Source organism: Larus michahellis, chromosome 22 (assembly GCF_964199755.1).
Source record: "Larus michahellis chromosome 22, bLarMic1.1, whole genome shotgun sequence".
In the NCBI taxonomy this organism is placed as follows: domain Eukaryota; kingdom Metazoa; phylum Chordata; class Aves; order Charadriiformes; family Laridae; genus Larus; species Larus michahellis.
Window position 1 is genome coordinate 3,832,061 of NC_133917.1, and position 26,423 is coordinate 3,858,483.

General features: G+C 68.0%; 1 protein-coding gene across 1 annotated transcript; it reads right to left on the reverse strand.

The window, feature by feature from the left end:
• Positions 1-120: 120 nt before the first annotated feature.
• MAP3K12 (mitogen-activated protein kinase kinase kinase 12) lies at positions 121-26,423 on the reverse strand. The gene is made up of 14 exons (XM_074564932.1): positions 26,281-26,423; positions 21,754-22,129; positions 20,704-20,887; positions 17,705-17,896; positions 15,975-16,133; positions 15,449-15,607; positions 14,901-15,009; positions 10,010-10,119; positions 9,630-9,746; positions 7,715-7,852; positions 5,858-6,305; positions 4,752-4,822; positions 2,219-2,480; positions 121-307 (listed from the first exon to the last, which is right to left on the reverse strand). Exons 2-14 carry the CDS (start codon positions 22,091-22,093, stop codon positions 215-217), a joined length of 2,382 nt encoding a protein of 793 aa, XP_074421033.1. The 5' UTR covers positions 22,094-22,129; positions 26,281-26,423; the 3' UTR covers positions 121-214.

Here is a 26,423-nt window from a genome sequence, read left to right on the forward strand (position 1 = left end):
GCAGAGAGACAACCTCTATCCCCCCCCACCCCAAAATAACCCCCCAGTGACCCCCCCCCCGCCCCCCCCCACCCAGGCACAGAGACAGCACAGAGCTTTCCGTAGAGATCCATAGATATTTATATAAATATTTGGGGCTGTACAAGTGGGAGGGGGGCGTGTGGGGGGGTGTGTGTGTGTGCAGGGGGGGGGTTGGGGGGTGGGGGGACACAGGTCACAGGCCGGGGGGGGCCGTGGGCCGGGGGGGCCCCTCGCCGCTGCCTGAGTGATCCAGCTCCGCGCTGTCGCAGTCCGAGTCCTCGGAGACCTTGGGGGGGGGCGAGCGGGATTAAGGGGGGGGTTAAACATCCTCAGAGCCTCCTCTTGCCCCACAGCTGGTTGGGGGGGGGGGACACCCCCCCCTCCACACCCCCATTTTGCAAGGCAGAGCCCTGAGGACACCCCCCCACACACCCGTAGTAACTGGTCCTGGCCCCCCCCCACCCCCCAGCCCATGGTACCCAGCCCTGGGGGACCCCCTTCCCTTTCCTACCCCCATCCTGGGGGGGGGCTCAGGGGTCTCCCACCCCATAGTAGAGCCCTGGGGGACCCTGGGGAGCCCCCCCCAATGGCACCCAGCCCTGCGGGACCCTGAGGGACACCCCCCCCTCAATGGCACCCATCCCTGGGGGACCCCCTTCCCCTTGCTAATCCCTTCCTGGGGGGGCTCAGGGGTCCCTCACCCCGTAGTACGAGCCCTGGAGGACCCTGGGGACCCCCACCCAATGGCACCCAGCCCTGGGGGACCCTGAGGGACCCCCACCCAATGGCAACCATCCCTGGGAGACCCCCTTCCCCTTGCTGATCCCTTTTTAGGGGGGTTTCAGGGGTCCCCCACCCTGTAGTATGAGCCCTGGGGGACCCTGGGGACGCCCCACCCAATGGCACCCATCCCTGGGGGACCCCCTTCCCCTTGCTAATCCCTTCCTGGGGGGGCTCAGGGGTCCCTCACCCCGTAGTACGAGCCCTGGGGGACCCTGGGGACCCCCCACCCAATGGCACCCAGCCCTGGGAGACCCCCTTCCCCTTGCTGATCCCTTTTTAGGGGGGGCCTCAGGGGTCCCCCCACCCTGTAGTACAAGCCCTGGGGGACCCTGGGGACCCCCCCCCAATGGCACCCAGCCCTGGGGGACCCCCTTCCCCTTGCTAATCCCTTCCTGGGGGGGCTCAGGGGTCCTTCACCCCGTAGTACAAGCCCTGGGGGACCCTGGGGACCCCCTCCCAATGGCACCCAGCCCTGGGGGACCCTGAGGGACCCCCCCCAATGGCACCCAGCCCTGGGGGACCCCCTTCCCCTTGCTGATCCCTTTTTAGGGGGGGCCTCAGGGGTCCCCCCACCCTGTAGTACGAGCCCTGGGGGACCCTGGGGACCCCCCACCCAATGGCACCCAGCCCTGCGGGACCCTGAGGGACCCCCCCCCCCAATGGCACCCAGCCCTGGGGGACCCCCTTCCCCTTGCTAATCCCTTCCTGGGGGGGCTTAGGGGTCCCCTATCCCACAATAGAAGCCCTGGAGGACCCTGGGGACCCCCACCCAATGGCACCCATCCCTGGGGGACCCCTTTCCCCTTGCTAATCCCTTCCTGGGGGGGCTCAGGGGTCCCTCACCCCGTAGTATGAGCCCTGGGGGACCCTGGGGACCCCCCACCCAATGGCACCCAGCCCTGGGCGACCCTGAGGGACCCCCCCACCCAATGGCACCCATCCCTGGGAGACCCCCCTTCCCCTTGATAGTCCCTTCCTGGGGGGGCTTATGGGTCCCCTATCCCATAATAGAAGCCCTGGAGGACCCTGGGGACCCCCACCCAATGGCACCCATCCCTGGGGGACCCCCTTCCCCTTGCTGATCCCTTTTTAGGGGGGGTTCAGGGGTCCCCCACCCTGGAGTATGAGCCCTGGGGGACCCTGGGGACCCCCCACCCAATGGCACCCAGCCCTGGGGGACCCTGAGGGACCCCCCCCAATGGCACCCATCCCTGGGGGACCCCTTTCCCCTTGGTAACCCCGTCCCGGGGGACCTTAGGGACTCCCCCCACCCCATAGCACCACCCTTGGGACCCCCACCCCGTGCTACCCATCCCTGGGAGCACCCCCTCCCAGGGTGCCCACCCATCCCTGGGGAGGGGGGGGCTGTGGGTGCTGCTCCCCACTACCACCCCCGGGGGCTGGGGGGCATCACCTTGGGGCTGAGCCCCCCGTGGCGGCGGCCGGGCCCCTCGGGGGGGGCGGCGTCCAGGGGGATCTCGGAGCCCTGGGAGAGCAGGTCCTCGGAGCGGTCGTCGGGGCGCTCGTCCGTGTTGGTGCTGCCCACGTCGGGGGTGGCGCTGTGCGAGGGCTCGCTCGTGTGCCCCTCGTCCCCGTCCCCGTCCCCGTCCCCGTCCGAGAAGTTCTCCGAGCTGAAGGTCGACAGCGACTGGCGCTTGCTCATGCCCGGGGGCCACCTGGGGTGGGGGTGGGGGGTGGCGGGTGGGGGGAGTGAGGACCCGGCTGTCCGACCACCCACAGACACCCCCCAACCCTGCACCCATCCCAGGTGTCCACGCACCCACACGTGGCCTTGCACCCATCCCGGGCAGCGGGGCACCCGTTGACCACCTGCACCCATCCTGGGCTTCCAACCACCCATGGACCACCACCCTGCACCCATCTCCATGGACCACCACCCCACACCCATCCTGGGCTTCCAACCACCCACGGACCACCACCCTGCACCCATCTCCATGGACCACCACCCAACACCCATCTTGGGCTTCCAACCACCCATGGACCCCCCCCTGCACCCATCCCAGGTCTCTGAGCACCATGGACCACCACCCTGCACCCATCTTGGGCTTCCAACCACCCATGGACCCCCCCCCGCGCCCATCCCAGGTCTCTGAGCACCCATGGACCACCACCCTGCACCCATCCTGGGCTTCCAACCACCCATGGACCCCCCCCTGCACCCATCTTGGGCTTCCAACCACCCATGGATCCCCCCTGCACCCATCCTGGACTTCCAACCACCCATGGACCCCCCCCTGCACCCATCTTGGGCTTCCAACCACCCATGGATCCCCCCTGCACCCATCTTGGGCTTCCAACCACCCATGGACTCCTCTCTGCAACCATCACAGGTGTCCACGCACCCACACGTGGCCTTGCACCCATCCGGGGCAGCGGGGCACCCGTTGACCACCTGCACCCATCCTGGGCTTCCAACCACCCACGGACCACCACCCTGCACCCATCTCCATGGACCACCACCCCACACCCATCCTGGGCTTCCAACCACCCACAGACCACCACCCCGCACCCATCCTGGGCTTCCAACCACCCACGGACCACCACCCTGCACCCATCTCCATGGACCACCACCCAACACCCATCTTGGGCTTCCAACCACCCATGGACCCTCCCCCGCACCCATCCTGGGCTTCCAACCACCCACGGACCACCACCCTGCACCCATCTCCATGGACCACCACCCAACACCCATCTTGGGCTTCCAACCACCCATGGACCCCCCCCGCGCCCATCCCAGGTCTCTGAGCACCCATGGACCACCACCCTGCACCCATCCTGGGCTTCCAACCACCCATGGACCCCCCCCTGCACCCATCTTGGGCTTCCAACCACCCATGGATCCCCCCTGCACCCATCCTGGGCTTCCAACCACCCATGGACCCCCCCCTGCACCCATCTTGGGCTTCCAACCACCCATGGACTCCTCTCTGCAACCATCACAGGTGTCCAACCACCCATGGCCCTCCTCTGTGTACCCATCCTGGGCATCTGGGCACCCACTGACCCCCCCTGCACCCAACCTGGGTGTCCAACCACCCATCCACACACTCCCCTGCACCCATCCCAGGTCTCTCCGCACCCATGGATTCTGCCCCACCCCAACACCCAGCCTGGGCATCCAGGCACCCATGGACTCCTCTGCACCCATCTTGGGCTTCCAACCACCCATGGACCACCACCCCGCACCCATCTCAGGCCTCTGAGCACCATGGACCACCCCCCTGCACCCATCCTGGGCTTCCAACCACCCATGGACCTCCTTTCTGCAACCATTCTTGGTGTCCAACCACCCATGGACCTCATGCACCCATCCCAGGCATCTGGGCACCCACCAACCCTCTGCACCCATCCAGGGCTTCCAACCACCCATGAACCTCCCCCCAGCATCCAGCCTGGGGGTCCAACCACCCATGGACACCCCCCCCATGCCCATCCCATCCTCGGCTTCCAACGACCCACGGACTCCTCTCCGCACCCAACCTGGGTGTCCAACCACCCATGGACCCCCCCCGGCACCCATCCTGGGTGTCCAACCACTCACAGACCCCCCCCCCGCACCCATCCTGGGCACCCACTGACCCCCCCGCACCCATCCTGATCTTCTGAGGACCCATAGACACCCCTCCTGTGCCCACCCCGGGGGTCTGAGCGCCCATGGACCACCCCCCCCTGCACCCATCCTCGTCTTCCAACTACCCATGGACCCCCCACCCGCACCCACCCCAGGTGTCCAACCACCCATAGACACCCCCCCCGCACCCATCACAGGCCTCTGAGCACCCATGGACCACCCCCCCCCAGAGCACCCATCCTGGCTGTCCAGCCCCCCCTGCACCCACCCCAGGTGTCCGAAGGCCCACAGACCCCCAAAGGGATGTGGGCACCCAGGGCCGGGGGGGGGGGTGTGGGGGGGTGTCAGCACCCACCTCTGCCGCAGCGGCAGCTCCACCTCGCTGTCCACTTCCCCCTCCTCCTCCTCCGACGAGACCCCCCGCTTCTGGGGGCAGAGGGGGGGGGCGTTGGGGTCCTCCCGCTGCCCCTCGGGAGGGACCCATGGGGCCTGACCCCCCCCCCCTCCACCCCAGAGGGACCCACGGGGCCTGACCTCCCCCCCTCCCCCCCAAGAAGGACACAGGGGTCCTGACCCCCCCCCCAGGACGCACCCATAGGTCCCAAGACCCCCCCTTCCACCCCAGGAAGGACAGAGGGGTCCTGACCCACCCCCCCAGGATGCACCCATAGGTCCCAAGACCCCCCCCTTCCACCCCAGATGGGTGCATGGGTCCTGACACACCCCCCCCCATCCCCAAGGATGCACCCATGGGTCGTGACCCCTTCCCAGAATGGATCTGTGGGTCCTGCCCGCCCCCCCTTCACCCCAGGAAGGACAGAGGGGTCCTGACCCCCGCCGGGGTGCACCCATAGGTCCCAAGACCCCCCCCTTCACCCCAGGAAGGACCCATGGGCCCTGACCCCCCCCCAGGATGCACCCATGGGTCCTGACCCCCTCCCAGGATGGATCCATGGGTCCTGCCCCCCCCCTTCACCCCAGGAAGGACAGAGGGGTCCTGATCCCCCCCCCCCAGGATGCACCCATGGGTCCCAAGACCCCCCCTTCACCCCAGGAAGGACAGAGGGGTCCTGATCCCCCCCTCCCAGGATGGATCCATGGGTCCTGCCCCCCCCCCCTTCACCCCAGGAAGGACCCATGGGGCCTGACCCCCCCCCCAGGATGCACCCATGGGTCCTGCCCCCCTCCCAGGATGGATCCGTGGGTCCTGCCCCCCCTTTCACCCCAGGAAGGACAGGTCCTGACCCCCCCTCCGAGATGGACCCATAATCCTGCCCCCCCCCCTCCCAACTCAGGAGGGACCCCTGTGTCTGACTCCCCCCCCGCCCCCCCCGAAGGGATCCATCCCACTCCCCACGGCTGGGATGGACCTGGGGGTCCTGCCACCGCCCCCCCCCCCCAAATCTGTCGTCTCCCCCCCAAAAATGGGACCCGGGGGTCCTGGGGGGGGGGGTGTCTCACCTGCCCGCGGGTGACGGCCGCCCGGTACAGCAGCGCCGCGGGGGTGAGGTGCTGCCCGGGCCCCCCCTTGCCCCCCCGGCCGGTCCCGCTCTCCCGCTCGGGCTCGCCGGGGGCCGGGGCCCGCGGCGGGGGGGACCCTTGGGTGCCCGTCGCCCCCCCAGGTCCCGCGTCGGGGACGGCGGCCGGGGGGGCGCCCGCAGCCTCCAGGGTACCCCCGAGGAGATCGGGGCCGGCGGCGGTGGGGGGGGGTCCGGGAAGTCCCCGGGGGGGTCCGGTCTCGGGACCCGGTTCCCCGCAGCCCCCCCGGGGTCCGGCTTTGCGATGGCGGCCCTTGGCCCGACGGCTGCGGCCGGGCGAGGGGGGGCCCTTGGGACACCCCGGCAGGGCCACCTGCGCCATGGCCGCGTCCAGCTTGGGCAGCAGCACCTCCGGCTTCAGGATGTCGGGGCTGGGGGGGGGACACACGGGGGGGGCTGCGGGCGGGAACACGGGCACCCGGGAGCCCCTGTGATCCGCCCCCCCCCCCCCCCCCGCCCCAGCCAGGAGGGACCCCCATGGCCAGACCCTGGAATCCCCCCCCCCCAGCCGGCAGGGACCCCCATATCCAGACCCTCCAAATCCCCCCCCCCATATCCAGACCCTGCAATCCCCCCCCCGAGCTGGGAGGGACCCCCAACCCCCATATCCAGACCCTCCAAATCCCCCCCCCTCAGTCAGGAGGGACCCCCATGGCCAGACCCTGGAATCCCCCCCCCCGCCCCAGCTGGGAGGGACCCCCATATCCAGACCCTCCAAATCCCCCCCCCCCCATATCCAGACCCTGCAATCCCCCCCCCGAGCTGGGAGGGACCCCCATATCCAGACCCTCCAAATCCCCCCCCCCAGCCAGGAGGGACCCCCATGGCCAGACCCTGGAATTCCGCCCCCAGCCAGGAGCGGGGTGACCCCCATATCCAGACCCTCCAAACCCGCCCCCCCCCCAGCCAGGAGGGACCCCCATGGCCAGACCCTGGAATTCCCCCCTCCCTGGAATTCCCCCTCCAATTCCCCCCCCTCCCAGTCAGGAGGGACCCCCATATCCAGCCCCTCCAAATCCCCCCCCCAAGTCAGGAGGGACCCCCATGTCCAAACCTCCAACCCTCCAACCCCCCCCCCAGCCAGGAGGGACCCCCATGGCCAGCCCCTGGAATTCCCCCTCTCCCTGGAATTCCCCCTCCAATTCCCCCCCCAGCCAGGAGGGACCCCCATGTCCAAACCTCCAAACCCCCCCCCAGCCAGGAGGGACCCCCATGGCCAGCCCCTGGAATTCCCCCCTCCCTGGAATTCCCCCTCCCCCTGGATTTCCCCCTCCAATTCCCCCCCCCAGCCAGGAGGGACCCCCATGGCCAGCGCCTCCAAACCCACCCCCCCACCCCCAGCCAGGAGAGACCCCCGTGTCCAGCACGCCCCCCCCCCCCCCCCAAAAGGTCCTGTCACCCCCCCCCCTTCCAACCCCACACCCCCCCCAAAAGCCCCCCCCCCGCCCAAGGGACACTGGCATCTGCACCCCCAGCGCCCCCCCCACCCCAAAGGACCCCAGCACCCCCTGTCCCACACCCCTGTCCCCAACGGACCCCGGGGCACCCAACTCCCCGCCCCCCCCGCCGCAAAAGGACGCAGGGGACCTGGCTCCCAGCCCCACAAGGACCCCCACATCCATGTCCCCACACCCCTACCCTGAGGGACCCCCACATCCATGCCCCCCCCACTCCTCCCACGAAGCACCCAGGTACCTGAACCCCCCAGACACCCCCCTCCAGGGTCTACTCGCCCCCCCCCCTGCCCAGGTCTCCCCCCGACCCAGGCGTCGGGGCGCACCGCTTGCCGTGGGGCGAGAGCTTCTGGGGGACGTTGCGTTTCTTGATGAGGGTCTCGACGGCGTTGCCGTGCAGGAGCCCCCGCGGCGCCCGCGGCTTGAAGAGCCCGGGGTAACGCTTCTCCAGCGCCTGCTCCCGCCTGCCAGGGACCCGGCGTGGGCACCCGCCCCCCCAGGGGACGCCGCATGGGGTGGCCATGGCCTTGGGGAGGGGGTGGCCTTGCGGGGGGGTGGCCGTGGGGTAAGGGCTGGTCATCGGCTCAGGGTAGCTATGGGGTGGGTATAGGGCTGGCCGTGGCCATGGGGTCGATATAGGGCTGGCCATGGCCATGGGGTAGGTATAGGGTTGGTTGTGGCCATAGGGGTCGATATAGGGCTGGCTGTGGCTGTGGGGTAGATATAGGGTTGGCTGTGGCCATGGGGTCAATATAGGGCTGGACATGGCCATGGGGTAGGTATAGAATTGGCCATGGCCATGGGGTCGATATAGGGCTGGCCATGGCCATGGGGTAGGTAGAGGGTTGGTTGTGGCCATAGGGGTCGATATAGGGCTGGCTGTGGCCATAGGGGTTGATATGGGGCTGGCCATGGGGTCGATATAGGGCTGGCTGTGGCTGTGGGGTAGATATAGGGTTGGCTGTGGCCATGGGGTCAATATAGGGCTGGACATGGCCATGGGGTAGGTATAGAATTGGCCATGGCCATGGGGTCAACATAGGGCTGGCCATGGCCATGGGGTAGGTATAGGGTTGGTTGTGGCCATAGGGGTCGATATAGGGCTGGCTGTGGCCATAGGGGTTGATATGGGGCTGGTTGTGGCCATGGGGTAGGTATAGAATTGGCCATGGCCATGGGGTTGACATAGGGCTGGACATGGTCATGGGGTGGATATAGGGCTGGCTGTGGCCATGGGCTAGATATAGGGTTGGCTGTGGCCATGGGGTCAATATAGGGCTGGTTGTGGCCATGGGGTAGGTATAGAATTGGCCATGGCCATGGGGTGGATATAGGGCTGGTCGTGGCCATGGGGTAGGTATAGAATTGGCCATGGCCATGGGGTCGATATAGGGCTGGCCGTGGCCATGGGGTAGATATGGGGCTGGCCATGGCCATGGGGTCGATATAGGGCTGGCCGTGGCCATGGGGTAGATACAGGGGTCGATATAGGGCTGGCTGTGGCCATGGGGTAGATACAGGGTTGGTCATGGTCATGAGGTGGCTATAGGATTGGCCATGGGGTGGCTATAGGCTTGACTATGGCCATGGGGTGGCTATGGGGTAGATATAGGGTTGGCCACGGCCATGGGGTGGATATAGGGTTGGCATGGGGTGGCCATGGGGTGGGTATAGGGTTGGCCATGGCCATGGGGTCGATATAGGGTTGGCCATGGCCATGGGGTAGATATAGGGTTGGTCATGGCCACAAGGTGGCCATGGGGTGGATACAGAGTTTGCCATGGCCGTGAGATGGCTATAGAATTGGCCATGGGGTAGCTATAGGGCTGGCCACGGGGTGGATATAGGCTTGACTGTGGCTATGGGGTAGATATAGGGTTGGCCATGGCCATGGGTTGGATATAGGGTTGGCATGGGGTGGCCATGGGGTGGCTATAGGGTTGGCCATGGGGTGGCTATAGGGCTGGCCATGGGGTGGCTATAGGGTTGGCCACGGGGTGGATATAGGGTTGCCATGGGGTGGCTATAGGGCTGGCCATGGGGTGGCTATAGGGTTGGCCACGGGGTGGCCACGGGTTTGCGATAGGATTGGCCGTGGGCTGGCTAAGAAGGTTGGCCGTGACCACGGCGGGTGGCCATAGGGTTGGCCGCGGCCATAGGGTTGGTGCGGCGTTGGCCGCGGCCGTGGGGCGGGTCCGGGGGGGGGGGGGGTGGGGGGGGGTGCTGGGGGCGCCCCCTCACCTGAGCAGCTCCTTCTCCTTGAGCTCCAGCTGCAGCATGAGGGCGCTGAGCTCCATGTAGAGGTTGTTGGCGCGTTCCAGCTTCCGCTCGTAGTGCTCCCGGATGTCCAGCGCGTGCCTGGCACCGGGGCGTTGGCACGCGCGGCACCCCACGGCGCCCCACGGTACCCCACGGCACCCCACGGCGTCCGCCACGCGCAAGGACAGCCACCCAACAGCCCTCCCTGTACGCCAGCGCCCCCTGATCCCCCCCCGGCCCTGGCCCTGGTCCCCCCCCGCCATGTCCCTGGTGCCCCCATGGCCATGCCCCCGCCCTGGCCCCAGTGTCCCCAGTGTCCCCAGTGTCCCCAGTGTCCCCAGTGCCCCGCGGCCGGGCCCCACCGGAGCTCCTCGCGCCGGCGGTTGATGAGCTCCTCCTCCAGCCGGTGCAGACACGTCCCCTCCGACTTGATCTTCTCGAAGTGCAGCTTCACCTCCTCCCGCCACTCCGCCTGCGGCACGCGGGCACCGGCTACCGCGGGCACCGGCCACCACGGGCACTGGCCACCATGGGCACTGGCTACCACAGGCACTGGGCATTGACCACCATGGGCACCGGCCACCATGGGTACCGGACACCCTGGGCACTGGCTACCATGGGCACTGGGCACCTGCCACCATGTGCATTGGGCACCCTGGGCACCGGCCACCATGGGCACCGGCCACCATGGGCACCCTGCACCCTGGGCACTGGCTACCATAGGCACTGGGCACCCCCGACAGTGGGCACCTCGGACACTGGCTACCATGGGCACCGGGCACCCTGGACACTGGCTACCACAGGCACTGGGCACTGGCCACCATGGGCACTGGCCACCATGGGCACCCTGCACCCTGGGCACTGGCTACCACTGGCAATGGGCACCCTGGGCACTAGCTACCACAGGCACTGGGCACCAGCCACCGTGGGCACAAGCCACCATGGGCACACCGCACCCTGGGCACTGGCTACCATGGGTACCGGGCACCCTGGGCACTGGCTACCATGGGCACTGGGCACCTACCACCATGTGCATTGGGCACCCTGGGCACCGGCCACCATGGGCACCGGGCACTCTGGGCACTGGCTACCACAGGCACTGGGCACTGGCCACCATGGGCACTGGCCACCATGGGCACCCCGCACACTGGGCACTGGCTACCACTGGCAATGGGCACCCTGGGCACTGGCTACCATGGGTACTGGGCACCCTGGGCACTAGCTACCACAGGCACTGGGCACCAGCCACCATGGGCACGGGCCACCATGGGCACCCCACACCCTGGGCACTGGCTACCACAGGCACTGGGCACTAGCCACCATGGGCACTGGCTACCACAGGCACTGGGCACCAGCCACCATGGGCACAAGCCACCATGGGCACCCCACACCCTGGACACTGGCTACCACAGGCACCGGGCACGCCCAACAGTGGGCACCTCGGACACTGGCTACCATGGGCACCAGGCACCCTGGGCACAGGCTACCACAGGCACTGGGCACTGGGCACTCTGGGCACGGGCCACTCTGGGCACCGGCCACCATGGGCACCCCACACTCTAGGCACTGGCTACCACTGGCAATGGGCACCCTGGGCACTGGCCACCATGGGCACCCCGCACCCTGGTCACTGCCTACCATAGGCACTGGGCACCCCCAACAGTGGGCACCTTGGACACTGGCTACCACGGGCACTGGCTACCACAGGCACTGGGCACCAGCCACCATGGGCACAAGCCACCATGGGCACACCGCACCCTGGCCACTGGCTACCACGGGCACTGAGCACCCTGGGCTCTGGCCACCATGGGTACCGGGCACCCTGGGCACTGGCTACCATGGGCACCGGGCACCTGCCACCATGTGCATTGGGCACCCTGGGTACTGGCTACCATGGGCACCAGGCACCCAGCGCACTGGCTACCACAGGCACTGGGCACCAGCCACCACAGGCACCAGGCACACTGGGCACTGGCTATCACAGGCATCGGGCGCCCCGGGCAGCGGGAACCCTGGGCACCAACTATGGCAGGCACTGGGCACCTGGGCACTGGCTACCACGGTCACTGGACACCCTGGGCACCGGCTACCACAGGCACCGGGCACCCTGGGCACTGGGTGCTGTGGGCACTGGGCACCGTGGGCACTGGCTACCACTTGTACTGGGCACCCTGGGCACCGGCTACCATGGTCACCAGACACCCCGGGCACCAGTTACTGCAGGCACTGGGCACTCCTAGCATTGGCTACTGAGGGTACTGGGCACTGCGGGCATTGGCTACCAAGGGCACTGGGCACCCTGGGCACCAGGCACCCAAGCACCAGGTACCGTAGGCACCTGGCACCCCAGGCACTGGGTACCCCATGCACTGGCTACTACTTGTACTGGGCACCCTGGGCACTGGCTTCTGTGGGCACTGGGCACCCTGGGCATTGGCTACCGAGGGCACTGGGCATCCCGGGCACTGGCTTCTGTGGGCACCGGGCACCCTTGGCACTGGCTACAGCAGGCACCAGGCACCCTGGGCACTGGCTACCGAGGGCACGGGGCACCCTGGGCACCAGGCACCCAAGCACCAGGTACAACAGGCAGCTGGCAACCCAGGCACTGGCTATCGTGGGCACCGGGACACCCCAGGCACCAGTTACTGCAGGCACCGGGCACTCCTGGCACTGGCTACCGTGGGCACTGGGCACCCTGGGCACTGGCTACCACATGTACTGGGCACCCTGGGCACTGGCTACTGAGGTCACCGGGCACCCTGGACAGGAGCTACCACAGGCACCGGGCACCCTGAACACCGGGCACCCAAGCACCAGGTACAGCAGACACCGGGCACCCTGGGCACTGGCTACCATGGGCACCAGTTACTGCAGGCACGGGGCACCCCGGGCACTGGCTACCACGGTCACCAGACACCCTGGGCACTGGCTACCACAGGCACCGGGCACCCTGGGCACTGGGTGCTGTGGGCACTGGGCACCCTGGGCACTGGCTACCACATGTACTGGGCATCCCGGGCACTGGCTACTGTGGGCACCGGCTACCGTGGGCACCAGACATCCCAGGCACCACTTACGGCAGGCACTGGGCACCCCGGGCATTGGCTACTGATGTCAACGGGCACCCTGGGCACCGGCTACTGCAGGCACTGGGCACCCTGCACACCAGGTATGGCAGGCACTGGGCACCCTGGGCACTGGCTACCACGGTCACTGGACACCCTGGGCATTGGCTACCACAGGCACCAGGCACCCTGGGCACTGGGCACCCTGGGCACTGGCTACCGTCGGCACCAGACACCCCGGGCACCAGTTACTGCAGGCTCGGGGCACCCCGGGCATTGGCTACCACGGTCACCGGACACCCTGGGCACTGGCTACCACAGGCACCGGGCACCCTGGGCACTGGGTGCTGTGGGCACTGGGCACCCTGGGCACTGGCTACCACATGTACTGGGCACCCCGGGCACTGGCTACCGTGGGCACCGGACACCCCGGGCACCAGTTACTGCAGGCACTGGGCACCCCAGGCATTGTCTACTGAGGTCACCGGGCACCCTGGGCACCAGGTATGGCAGGCACTGGGCACCCTGGGCCCTGGCTACCACGGTCACTGGACACCCTGGGCACTGGGCACCCTGGGCACTGGCTACCACGGTCACTGGACACCCTGGGCCCTGGGCACCCTGGGCACTGGCTACCGTGGGCACCAGACACCCTGGGCACCAGTTACTGCAGGCACTGGGTACACCAGGCATTGGCTACTGAGGGCACTGGGCAACCCGGGCACTGGCTACTGTGGGCACTGGGCAACCCAAGCACTGGGCACCCTGGGCACCGGCTACTGTGGGCACTGGGCAACCCAAGCACTGGGCACCCTGGGCACCAGCTACTGTGGGCACTGGGCAACCCAAGCACTGGGCACCCTGGGCACCGGCTACTGTGGGCACTGGCCACCATAGTCACTGGGCACCCTGGGCTCCCAGGGGCACGAGACGGCCCGGTCACTGCGTTACCCGGGTGCAGCTGCTCCAGGCACTGGGATATACTGGGAGCAGCTTCCACGAGTGCTGGGATACACTGGGCAAGGATACCCCGGGCACTGGCTCCCACTGGCACCAGTTGCCCCAGCGCCAGCCCCCCCAGTCACTGGGGTGTGAAGCAGGTCTCCTGCGGGGTTTGGGGGTGCGCGGGGCGGGGTGGGGGGGGTCCCAGGGTGCTGTATGCCTCTGGGTGCTTGGGGGGGTCCTGGGTGCTGGGGAGGGGGGCCCAGGGTGCTGGGTATCCTGGGGGTCCCTGGGTGTTAGGGCTCCTGCGGTGCTGGGGGAGTCCTGGGTGCTGGGGGGGGGCCCAGGGTGCTGGGTATCCTGGGGGTCCCTGGGTGTTAGGGCTCCTGGGGTGCTGGGGGAGTCCTGGGTGCTGGGGGGGGGCCCAGGGTGCTGGGTATCCTGGGGTGCTGGGGGGGTCCTGGGTGCAGGGGGGGGCCCAGGGTGCTGGGTATCCTGGGGGTCCCGGGGTGATGGGGGTCCTGGGGTGATGGGGGGTGCTGGGTGCTGGGGGGGGCCCAGGGTGCTGGGTATTCTGGGGGTCCCTGGGTGTTAGGGTTCCTGGGGTGCTGGGGGTGTCCTGGGTGCTGGGGGGGGACCCAGGGTGCTGGGTATCCTGGGGGTCCTGGGGTGATGGGGGGGTGCTGGGTGCTGGGGGGGGGCCCAGAGTGCTGGGGGTCCTGGGGTGATGGGTATCATGGGGGGTCCCTGTGTACCAGGGGTCCCGGGGTGCTGGGCTCCTGGGTGCTGGGGTCCCAGGTAGTGGGGTGCTGGGGTGCTGGGGGTCCCGGGGTTCTGGGGTGCCAGGGTGGTGGGGTCCCAGGTGGTGGGGTCCCAGGTGCCGGGGGTCCAGGGGTGCTGGGGTCCTGGGTGGTGGGGTCCCAGGTGGTGGGGTCCTGGGTGCCGGGGGCCCAGGGGTGGTGGGGTGCTGGGGGTCCCGGGGTTCGGGGGTGCCGGGGTGCTGGGGTCCTGGGTGGTGGGGTCCCCAGTGCCAGGGGTCCAGGGGTGGTGGGGTCCCGGGTGGTGGGGTCCCGGGTGCCAGGGGTCCAGGGGTGGTGGGGTGCCAGGGTGTTGGGGTCCCAGGGTGGTGGGGTGCCGGGTGGTGGGGTCCCCGGTGCTGGGGGTCCAGGGGTGGTGGGGTGCCGGGTGGTGGGGTCCCCGGTGCCGGGGGTCCAGGGGTGGTGGGGTGCCGGGTGGTGGGTACCTGGGATTTGAAGTAGGTCTCCTGGGGGGTGGAGAGGACGTCGGCGGAGGCGATGTCGAGGTGCAGCAGGATCTGGCGGAAGGACGGCCGGTTCCGGGGCTTGCTGTTCCTGGGGGGAGCGGCAGGGCGCTGGGTGGGGGCTTTGGTGGGGGGGTTGGGGGGGTGGGGGGCAGGTGGGTGCCAGGGGGTGACGCAGTGCCGGGGCTTTTTGGGAGCAGGGGCAGAGAAGGGCGCACAGGAGACAGTGGGGCACCCGAGGGGCAGCGGTGCCCGGGGTGCAGCCTGGTGGGGGGCGGGGGGCCATGGACAACCCTCCCCCCCCCCAGGATGGGGGTCCCTATGAGCACGGTGGCAGGTCCCTCATGGTGGTCCCTACAGTGGGGTGCCCATGGTGGGGCGGGGGGGGGGTGTCCCCCATGGGATGACTCCACCACGGCGTGGGTGCCCGTGGCGTGGCCCCATCTAGGGTGTCCCCGTGGGGTGTCACCCAAGGCGGGGGGGGGGGGGGTGTGTGTCCCCAAGCGGGGCGTCCCCGTGGGTGCACTCACCAGCACTGGCGCAGCAGCACCTTGAAGCCGTCGGGGCAGCCGGAGGGGACGGGCAGGTGGAGGCTGTTGCTGCCCACCCCCCAGATGATGGCCGAGGAGTCCACGTCCTTGTAGGGGATCTCCCCCGTCAGCAGCTCCCACAGCACCACCCCGAAGGACCTGGGGACACCCCCACGGTCCCCGTCACCCACGACCCCCGTCGCCCATGGTTGGGCACCCCCAGTGTCCTCCCGCTGTCTCCCACCCTGCCCCGGTGTCCCCTCCCTGCCTCTGCCCATGCTGGTGGCCCCGGTGTCCCCTGCCCCTCCTGTGGTCCCCGATGTCCCTCATCCCTGTCCTTGCAATGTCCTCACTGGTATCGCCAATGTCCCCCCGTTCCTATTGTCCCCAACCCTTCCTGTGCCCCCCGGTGTCCCCAGTGCCTCCCAAAGACCCCCGTCTTGCTGTGTCCCCGGTGCCACCATAGCTCCCTGGTGTCCCTGAGGCTCCCATGTCCCCCATGTCCCCGAGGTCCCTGCACCCTCACCAGATGTCAACCTTCTCGGAGACGGGCTCATTGCGGATGACCTCGGGTGCCATCCAGGCCACCGTGCCAGCGAAGGACATCTTGGTGCTCTTGTCAATGAGCTCCTTGGAGGTGCCGAAGTCCGAGATCTTCACCACGTCGTCGTAGGTGATGAGCATGCTGGGGGGCACCCGCTCAGCGCCACGCCAATGACACGGGCACGGCACCGCCACCGCATGCAACTGCTATGAGCATCATCGGGTCATGGGCATGCCACCACCACGGGCACAACACCATCATGGACATGCCACCACCACAGCACCACCATGGGCATGGCACCACCATGGGCATGCAACTGCCATGAGCATGGTCCCGTCACGGACGTGCCACCACCATGGCCATGGCACCATCAATGAGCATGGCACCACCAAGGATGTATCATCGCCATGAACATGGCACCACCATGGCCATGGCACCACCAAGAATATGTCAGTGCCATGAACATGGCACCACCATGGCCATGGCACCACCAACGCATGGTGGTCCCGTCATGGACATGCCACTACCATGGCCATGGCACCGCCATGAGCATGGTCCCATCATGGCCATGGCACCACCATGGCCATGGCACCACCAACGCACGGTGGTCCCATCATGGACATGCCACCACCATGGCCATGGCACCATCAATGAATATGGCACCACCAAGGACGTATCATCGCCATGAACATGGCACCACCACGGCCATGGCACCACCAAGAATATGTCAGTGCCATGAACATGGCACCGCCATGGCCATGGCACCACCAAGAATATGTCAGTGCCATGAACATGCCACCACCATGGCCATGGCACCATCATGGACATGCAACTGCCATGAGCATGATCCCATCATGGACATGCCACCACCATGGACATGGCACCACCATGGGCATGCAATTGCTATGGGCATGGAACCACCGTGGGGATGGCACTGACATGGTCATACAACTGTCATGGACATGCAACCACCATGTTCATTGCACTGCCACACGCATGCCACTGTCATGGAGATGTCACCGCCATGGAGATGTCACCGCCATGGACACACAGCCACCATAGACATGGCACTGCTGCAGGTGTGCAACTGCCATGGGCATTGCATTACCATGGGCACCACCATGGCCATGGTACCACCAAGGACATGTCACCACCATGAACATGTCATCACCATGGCCATGGCACCACCAATGCATGGCGGTCCCGTCATAGACATGCCACCACCATGGATGGACATGCCACCACCATGGTCATGCAACTGCCATGAGCATGGTCCCGTCATGGACATGCCGCCACCATGGATGGACATGCCACCACCATGGTCATGCAACTGCCATGAGCATGGTCCCGTCATGGACATGCCACCACCACGGATGGACATGCCACCACCATGGTCATGCAACTGCCATGAGCATGGTCCCGTCATGGACACACCACCACCAGGGTTACAGCACCGTCACCACCACGGCCATGGCACCACCAGTGGGCATGGCACCACCATGGCCATGGCACCACCATGGGCATGCAACTGTCACCGACGCGCAACCATTGAGGACAATGTACCACCATGGGCATGGCACTGCCATGATCATGCAACCGCCACATGCATGTCCCCGCCACGGGCACGGCACCATCACGAGCACGTCACCGCCTGGGGCACCCCCCCCTCCCCAGCACCCGTGGGTGCTCCCTGAGCCCCCAGCCCCGCTCACTTGGGCGACTTGAGGTCGCGGTGGATGATCTTGTGGAGGTGCAGGTAGTTCATGCCGCCGGCGATGCCCATGGACCAGTCGACGAGGAGGGAGGGGGTGACCTTGCGCCCGGCGCGCAGCACCTCGTAGAGCTGGCCCTGGGCGCAGAACTCCATGATGATGCAGTAGCAGGGTGCCTGGGTGCACACACCCCTGCGGGCACAGCGGCACCCTCAGCACCCGCCGCCTGGCCAGCCGGGGCACCCAGCAGCACCCGGGCAACCAGCTGCACCAGGGCACCCAACATCGCCAGGACACCCAACTTCTCTAGGGCACCCAAATTCTCCAGGGCACTCAGCTTCACCAAGGCACCCAACTTCACCAGAGCACCCAACTTCTCTAGGGCACCCAGCTTCTCCAGGACACCCAACTTCTCTAGGGCACCCAGCTTCTCCAGGACACCCAACTTCACCGGGGCACCCAATTTCTCTAGGGCACCCAACTTCTCCACAGCACCCAACTTCTCTAGGGCACCCAGTTTCTCCAGCACCCCCAACTTACTTCTCCAGGACACCCAACTTCTCTAGGGCATCCAACATCTCCACAGCACCCAACATCTCCAGGGCACCTGGCTTCACCAGAGCACCCAAATTCTCCAGGGCACACAATTTCTCTAGGGCACCCAACATCTCCACAGCACCCAACTTCTCTAGGGCACCCAACTTCTCCAGGACACCCAACTTCTCCAGGACATTCAGCTTCTCTAGGGCACCCATCTACACTCAGGTCCCCATCAGCACCCATCAGCACTGGGGCACCAAGCCCCCCCGTGTTAGCACCAGGAGCACCCGTCTTCACCATGGGCACCCCTCTGCACCCAGAGACCCGGTAGCACCGGGGCACCCATCTGAGTTGGGGCACCCACCTGCAGCCGGGCACCCATCGGCGCCGGAGCACCAGGCCACCCGTCTGCACCCACGTCACCCTGTGCCAGGAGTGCCCCGTCTGTGACAGACCTGTCCCCTGTGTGGCTGTCCCCTGTGCCACGTGTGGGACGTGCCAGTGTGTCCCGTGTCCATGCCGTGTCCTGCCCACCCAGGTCCATGCCATGCTGCTCTGCCCCACGCCCATGCCATGGCCGGGACCTCTGTGCCTGTCGCATGGCGTGGCCGTGCCTGTGACCATGCCATGGCCATGGCCATGCTCATGGCGTGTCTATGTTCATGGCATGTCCGTGCCCCATGCCCATGGCATGTCCATGTTCATGCTCACGGCGTGTCCATGCCCCGTGCCCATGGTTCTCCCCATGCCCATGGCGTGTCCATGTTCATGCTCACGGCGTGTCCATGCCCCGTGCCCATGGTTCTCCCCATGCTCACGGCGTGTCCATGCCCCATGCCCATGGTGCTCCCCATGCTCACGGCGTGTCCATGTTTATGCTCACAGTGCGTCCATGCCCCGTGCCCATGGTGTTCCCCATGCTCATGGCGTGTCCATACCCCGTGCCCATGGTGTTCCCCATGCCCCATGCCCATGGTGCTCCCCATGCCCATGGCGTGTCCATGCCCTGTGCCCATGGTGCTCCCCATGCCCATGGCACGTCCATGGCCCGTGCCATGTTCATGCCCATGCCATGGCCATGACCTCTATGCTTGTACCTGCGGCATGTCCATGCTCATGCCATGTTCGTGCTTGTGCCCATGGCGTGTCCATGCCCCGTGCCCGTGCTGTTCCCCATGCCCATGGCGTGTCCATGGCCCTCGCTGTGTCCATGCCCGTGCCATGTCCATGCCTCCATCCCTCATGCCCATGGCATGTCCATGCCCCACACCGTGTCCATGCCCATGCTGTGTCTGTGCCCTGTGCCCGTGGTGTTCTCCAGGCCCCATACCCATGATCTCCATGCCCCATGCCCACGGCTTGCTCATGCCATGTCCATGTTCCATGCCCCACGCCATGTCCATGCCCCGCGCCCATGGTGTTCCCCATGACCATGCCTTGTCCATGCCACAACCACACTCCATGCCCATGGTATGCCCATGGCATGCCCATGGTGTCCCCACACCCATCCCATGACCATGCCGTGTCCATGCTGTGCCCATGGTGTCCCCATGCTCATCCCACGCCCATGCTGTGTCCGTGCTCTGCCCATGGTGTCCCCAAGCCCATGGTGTCCCCATGCCCATCCCATGCCCACACTGTGTCCATGCCATGTCCATGGTGTCCCCACACCCCTCCCATGACCATGCCATGTCCAAGGTGTCCCTGTGCCCATCCCATGCCCACACCATGTCCATGCTCTGCCCATGGTGTCCCCACGCCCATCCCATGACCATGCCGTGTCCATGCTGTGCACATGGTGTCCCTGTGCCCATGGTGTCCCTGTGCCCATCTCATGACCATGCTGTGTCCGTGCTGTGCCCATGGTGTCCCCATGCCCATCTCATGACCATGCTGTGTCCGTGCTGTGCCCATGGTGTCCCCATGCCCATCTCATGACCATGCTGTGTCCGTGCTGTGCCCATGGTGTCCCCATGCCCATGGTGACCCCATGCCCATCCCACAACCATGCTGTGCCCATGGTGTCCCCAAGCCCATGGTGACCCCAAGCCCATCCCATGTCCTACACTGTGTCCATGGTGTCCCCATGGTGTCCCCACGTCCATCCCATGACCATGCCGTGTCCTTGGTCTCCCCAAGCCCATGGTGTCCCCGTGTCCATGGTGTCCCCATGCCCATGGTGTCCCTGGGCCCATCCCATGACCACGCCGTGTCCTTGGTCTCCCCAAGCCCATGGTGTTCCTGTGCCCATGGTGTCCCCGTGCCCATCCCACGACCATGCCATGTCCTTGGTCTCCCCAAGCCCATGGTGTCCCCGTGCCCATGGTGTCCCCGTGCCCACCCCATGACCATGCCGTGTCCTTGGTGTCCCCAATCCCCTGGTGTCCCCATGCCCATGGTGTCCCCAAGCCTGTGCCCAATCCCGTCCCGCGCCCCGCGCCAGCAGCACCCGCGCTCACTTGAAGGTGATGATGTTGGGGTGCTTGAGCTTGCGCAGGTGCTTGATGTCGGTCTCCTTCAGGTCCCGCACCTTCTTGACGGCCACCTCCTCCCCGTGGAAGCGGCCCAGGAAGACGGCGCCCTGCGCCCCGCTGCCCACCCACTGCAGGTCCAGGATCTCCTCGAACGGCACCTCCCAGGGGTCTGCGGGCACCCGCCGCACCCCCGCCTCAGCACCCCACGGCAGCACCCCCACCCCCCCGGCACCCCCCCGGCGGCACCCCACGGTGCACCCCCACCCATGGCACCCCCACAGCAGCACCGCCACCCCCACAGCACCCCCACATCAGCACCCCACGGTGCACCCCCACCCACGGCACCCCCACGGCGGCACCCAATGGTGCACCCCCACCCCCACAGCACCGCCACATTGGCACCCCCACACCCACAGCACCCCCACATCGGCACCCCATGGTGCACCCCCACATCAGCACCCCCACATTGGCACCCCCACCCCCACAGCACCCCCACATCGGCACCCCACGGTGCACCCACGCCTGCAGCACCCCCACATTGGCACCCCCATGCCCACGGCACCCCCACTGCACCCACACCCGCTCCTTTGCCCCCCTGCACCCTCCTTCACCCCATTACACCCTCCCTGCCCCATAGCACCCTCCTGGCCCCATTACACCCTCCTGGCCCCATAGCAACCTCCTTTGCCCCCTTACACCCCCCCTGCCCCATAGGACCCTCTTAGCCCCACAGCATCCTCCCTGACCCCTTGCCCCCTTCTTTGCCCCATCACCTTCTCCTTTCCCCATTACACCCTCCCTGTCCCGTTGCCCCCTTCTTTGCCCCATTGCCCCCTCCTTTGCCCCATTGCACCCTCCTGGCCCCATAGCAACCTCCTTTGCCCCCTTACACCCCCCCTGCCCCATAGGACCCTCTTAGCCCCACAGCATCCTCCCTTCCCCATTTCCCCCTCCTTTGCCCCATCGCCTCCTCCTTTGCCCCATAGCACCCTCCCTGCCCCCTGGCACCCTCCCTGCCCCACGGCGCCCCCTCACCCTCCTGGGGGTGCTTGTGCTCGGCGGCGTAGGCTTTGCCGATCATGGTCCAGACGGGCTTGAGGCAGCCGAAGAGCCCCTCCAGGAACCCCCCCCCGGCCTGGCAGCGCAGGTGGGCGCCCTCGGGGGCCAGGGGCCCCGCACCCTCGGGCCCCAGCTCGGGGTGCCGGGGACCCCCCCGGCGGGGCCAGGCCTCGGGGGGGGCGGCGGGGGCGGCGGGGGCGGCGGGCAGGACGTCGCGCAGGACGCACTGGGTGGGGGTCAGCTCCTGCTCGGGGGTCCCGTCCGAGGCCAGCGCCAGCGAGGGCGACGGCGTCCGCGTCTCGTGCAGGCAGGCCATGGCGGGGCGGCCCCCGCGGCCCCCGCGGCCCCCGGCCTGCGCGGGGGGGAGGGTCAGCGGGGGGCACCCCCACGGCACACAGGGGCACCGCCTATTGCACCCATGGGCACCCCCCTCATTGCACCCAGGGACACCCCCCCCATTGCACCCATGGGCACCCCCTCATTGCATTCATGGGCACCCCCCCATTGCACCTATGAGCACCCCTATTGCACCCTTGGGCACCCCCCCCCATTGCACCCATGGACACCCCCTCATTGCACCCAGGGGCACCCCCATTGCAGCTATTGGAACACACACACCCCCCCCCCATTGCACCCATGGGCACCCCCCCATTGCACCTATGAGCACCCCCACTGCACCCATGGGCACCCCCCCATTGCAGCTATTGGAACACACCCCCCCATTGCACCTATGAGCACCCCCATTGCACCCTTGGGCACCCCCCCATTGCAGCTATTGGGACCCCCCCCCATTGCACCCATGGGCACCCCCCCCATTGCACCCAGGGGCACCCCCATTGCAGCTATTGGAACACATCCCCCCCCCCATTGCACCCAGGGGCACCCCCATTGCAGCTATTGGGACCCCCCCCCATTCCACCCATGGGCACCCCCCCATTGCACCTATGAGCACCCCCACTGCACCCTTGGGCACCCCCCTCATTGCAGCTATTGGACCCCCCCCCCATTGCACCTATGAGCACCCCCATTGCACCCATGGGCACCCCCCCATTGCAGCTATTGGACCCCCCCCCTTTGCACCCATGGGTACCCCCTCATTGCATTCATGGGCACCCCCCATTGCACCCATGGGCACCCCCATTGCACCCTTGGGCACCCCCCCATTGCAGCTATTGGGACCCCCCCATTGCACCCATGGGCACCCCCCCATTGCAGCTATTGGGACCCCCCCATTGCACCCATGGGCACCCCCATTGCAGCTATTGGGACCCCCCCATTGCACCCATGGGCACCCCCCATTGCACCTATGAGCACCCCCACTGCACCCATTGTCACCCCCATTGCAGCTATTGGAACCCCCCCCACCATTGCACCCACGGGCACCCCCCCAGGCACCCATGGGCACCCCCTTCCACCCACGGGCACCCCCCTGCGGAGCCCCACGTGCGCCCCCCCCCCCACCCCGCACCCATGCGTGCATCCCCACACGTGTGTGCACCCCTTTACACGCGTGTGCACCCCCTGCGCCCATGGGCACCCCCCCCCCTTACACCCATGGGCACCCCTTTACGTGCACGCGCACCCCCTTGCACCCACGTGTGGAGCCCCACGTGTGCAGCCCCCCCCCCCGCACCCACGTGTGCAGTCGCACACGTGTGAGCACCCCCAGCGCGTAGGTGCGCCCCCCCCCCGCACCTGGATGCCCCTCGCACACGCGTGTGCACCCCCTCGCACACGCATGCACCCCCCCGTGCCCAGCCCTACGCCCCTGGCCGCCCCGTGCAGCCCCTTGCACACGCGTGTGCACACCAACACGTGGATCCCCCCCCCCCCGCTGCGTGTGTCCCCCCCCAGGCTGTGTGTGTGTGTGTGTGTGTGCGCGTGCACCCCCTCGTGCACTCGCCACCCCCTCCTCCCGTGCGCGTGCAAGGTGCACACAGGGGGGGCAAGAGTGGAAAGGAGGGCAAGAGGGCGGACAAGTGTGCAAGGGGGCACACGAGCGTGCGACGTGGATGCACGTGCGGGGGAAGGGGCGCACAAGCATGCAAGCACGTGGATGAGCGTGCAAAGGGAAGCACAAGCGTGCAAGGGGGTGCACAGGTGTGCAAGGGGGCACACAGACGTACAAGGGGGCACATGAGCGTGCAAGAGGGCACACAGGCGTGCAGGCGGTGCATGAGCATGCAAGGGGGCACACGAGCGTGCAAGGGGGCAAGCAGGCATGAAAGGGGGTGCATGAGCGTGCAAGGGGGTGCGTGAGCGTGCAAGAGGGCACACAGGCGTGCAAGGGGGCACATGAGCGTGCAAGGGGGTGCATGAGCATGCAAGAGGGCACACAGGCGTGCAAGGGGGTGCACGAGCGTGCAAGAGGGCACGCAGGCATGCAAGAGAGCACGCAGGCGTGCAAGTGGGTGCATGCGTGTGCAAGGGTGCGCACGAGCATGCAAGAGTGCGCATGAGCGTGCAAGAGAGCACGCAGGCGTGCAAGGGGGCACATGAGCGTGCAAGAGTGCGCATGAGCATGCAAGGGGGTGCACGGGCTTGCAAGGGGGCACATGAACGTGCAAGGGGACACACAGGCGTGCAAGGGGGCGCACAGGCGTGCAAAGGGGCACACGAGCATGCAAGAGTGCGCACGAGCGTGCAAGGGGGTGCACAAGCTTGGAAGGGGGCACATGAACATGCAAGAGGGTACTCAGGCGTGCAAGGGGGTGCATGAGCGTGCAAGAGGGCACACAAGCATGCAAGAGCGCATGCAGTCGTGCAAGGGGTTGCACGAGCATGCAAGGGGGCGCATGAACGTGCAAGGGGGGGCATGAGCGTGCAAGCGCGTGGAGGAGCGTGCAAGAGGGCCCACGAGCGTGCAAGCCCGCGCACAGGCGCGTGCGAGCACCAGGCAGCGTGCAAACGCGCGGGAGGGAAACTGAGGCAGGGCCGGGGCGGGGGGCGGGGGGGGGGAAAGGCGTCGAGGGGGGGGGCCCGGGGGGGGGGGGGGGGCCGAGCGTGGTGTGGGGGGGGGCCGGCCCGATCCAGGTCCCCTGAAAATTTGGGGGGGGGGCGGGGGGGGGGGGGAATGGGGGGGTTGTTGCCATGGCAACAGCGGCGCCGCGGGTGAGGTCATCACTAAAATTAGGTGGGGGGGGGGGTGAGTCACCGCGGGGGGGGGCGGGGCTTAGTGTCACCCCGTGGGACCCGGGCGTCCGGGGTGGGGGGACGGGGGGACACGACCCGCCCCTCCAGGTGTCGCGTGTCCCCCGTCCCCCCCCGTCCCCCCCCCGTGGTGACATCACGTCACGCGGTGACGTCATCCCGGTCAGGGATGGAGCCTCCCGCTCTTCCCCGCCCCCCCCCCCCCCCCCGCAGGGGGAAACTGAGGCAGAAGCGGGGGAACCGGCCACGCGCGGGCGCGGGGGGAGGGGCTCTGTCGCGACACGCGCCAGCGCCGGCCCCCCTGTCGCGACAGAGCGGAGCGGGGAGGGGGGGGGAGGAGCGGGGGAGAGGGTCCCCCCCGCCGCGGCCTGTCGGGACATGGCGCCCTGTCGCGACATGGGGAGGGGGGGGGAGTGGGAGGGGCACACGCGTGTGCGGGAGGGGGGCGCACAGGAGTGTGTGAGGGGGGGCTGAGGCCTGGGGGGGGGGGGGGGTACGGCCATGGAGGGGGGGGCACACGCGTGTGCAAGGGGGTGCACAAGCGGGGGGGGCACACATATGTGAGGGGGGGCACACACGCGTGGGGGGGGCACACGCGTGTGCAAGGGGTGCAGAGGCCTGGGGGTGGCCCATGGCCATGGAGGGGGGGGCAAACGCGTGTGCGAGGGGGTGCAGGCTTTGGGGGGGGCACACGCGTGTGCAAGGGTTGCACACGCTTGCAGGGGTGCACACGCGTGGGGGGGGCCACAAGCGTGCAAGGGGCGTGCACACGCGTGTGCAAGGGGGTGCACCGCCTCGCGGGGGTGGGCACGCTCGCGTGCGGGGTGGGGTGTGTGTGTGTGCACACGCGTGTGCAAGGCCATGCACAAGCGTGCCGGGGGGGGTGTGTGTACGTGCGGGGGGGGGGGGGGCACGCACGGGGCCTGCACGCCTTGCACACGCGTGTGCAAGGCCCCACGCGCGCGGGGGGGGTGCCGGTCCCTCACCGAGGGGGGGGGGTCACACGTGTGCGCGAGCGCACACACGCGCTGGGGGGGCACACGCGTGTGCAAGAGGCCGCTCCTGCCCCCCTCCCCCCCCACCCCTTCCCGCAACGAGACCCCCCGGGGGGGACCCAGGCGTCCGGGGGGGGGGGCGGGGGAAGGGGAGGGTGCGGCCCCCCCCCACCGGGGACCCAGGCGTGCGGGGGTGGGGGAGGGGAGCACGTGCCCCCCCCGACTTCTTCCCCCCACCCCCCCCCGCATCCCGGCCGCATCCCTGGTCCTACCCCCCCCACTCCACATCCCGGTTCTCCGCCCCCCACTCCCCCCCCCCACCCCGCGCCCCGGGCCTCCCCCCGCCCGGTGCCGGTACCTGGGGGGGTCGGTCCCCCGCGCCCGGTGGGGGGGTGCCGGGGGTGATGCCGGGGGTGCCGGGGCCGGGGCCGGGGCCGGGGCTGGGCCGGGGCCGGGCGGGCGGGGCCGGTACCGGGGCCGGTGCCGCGGTCAGGGCGAACG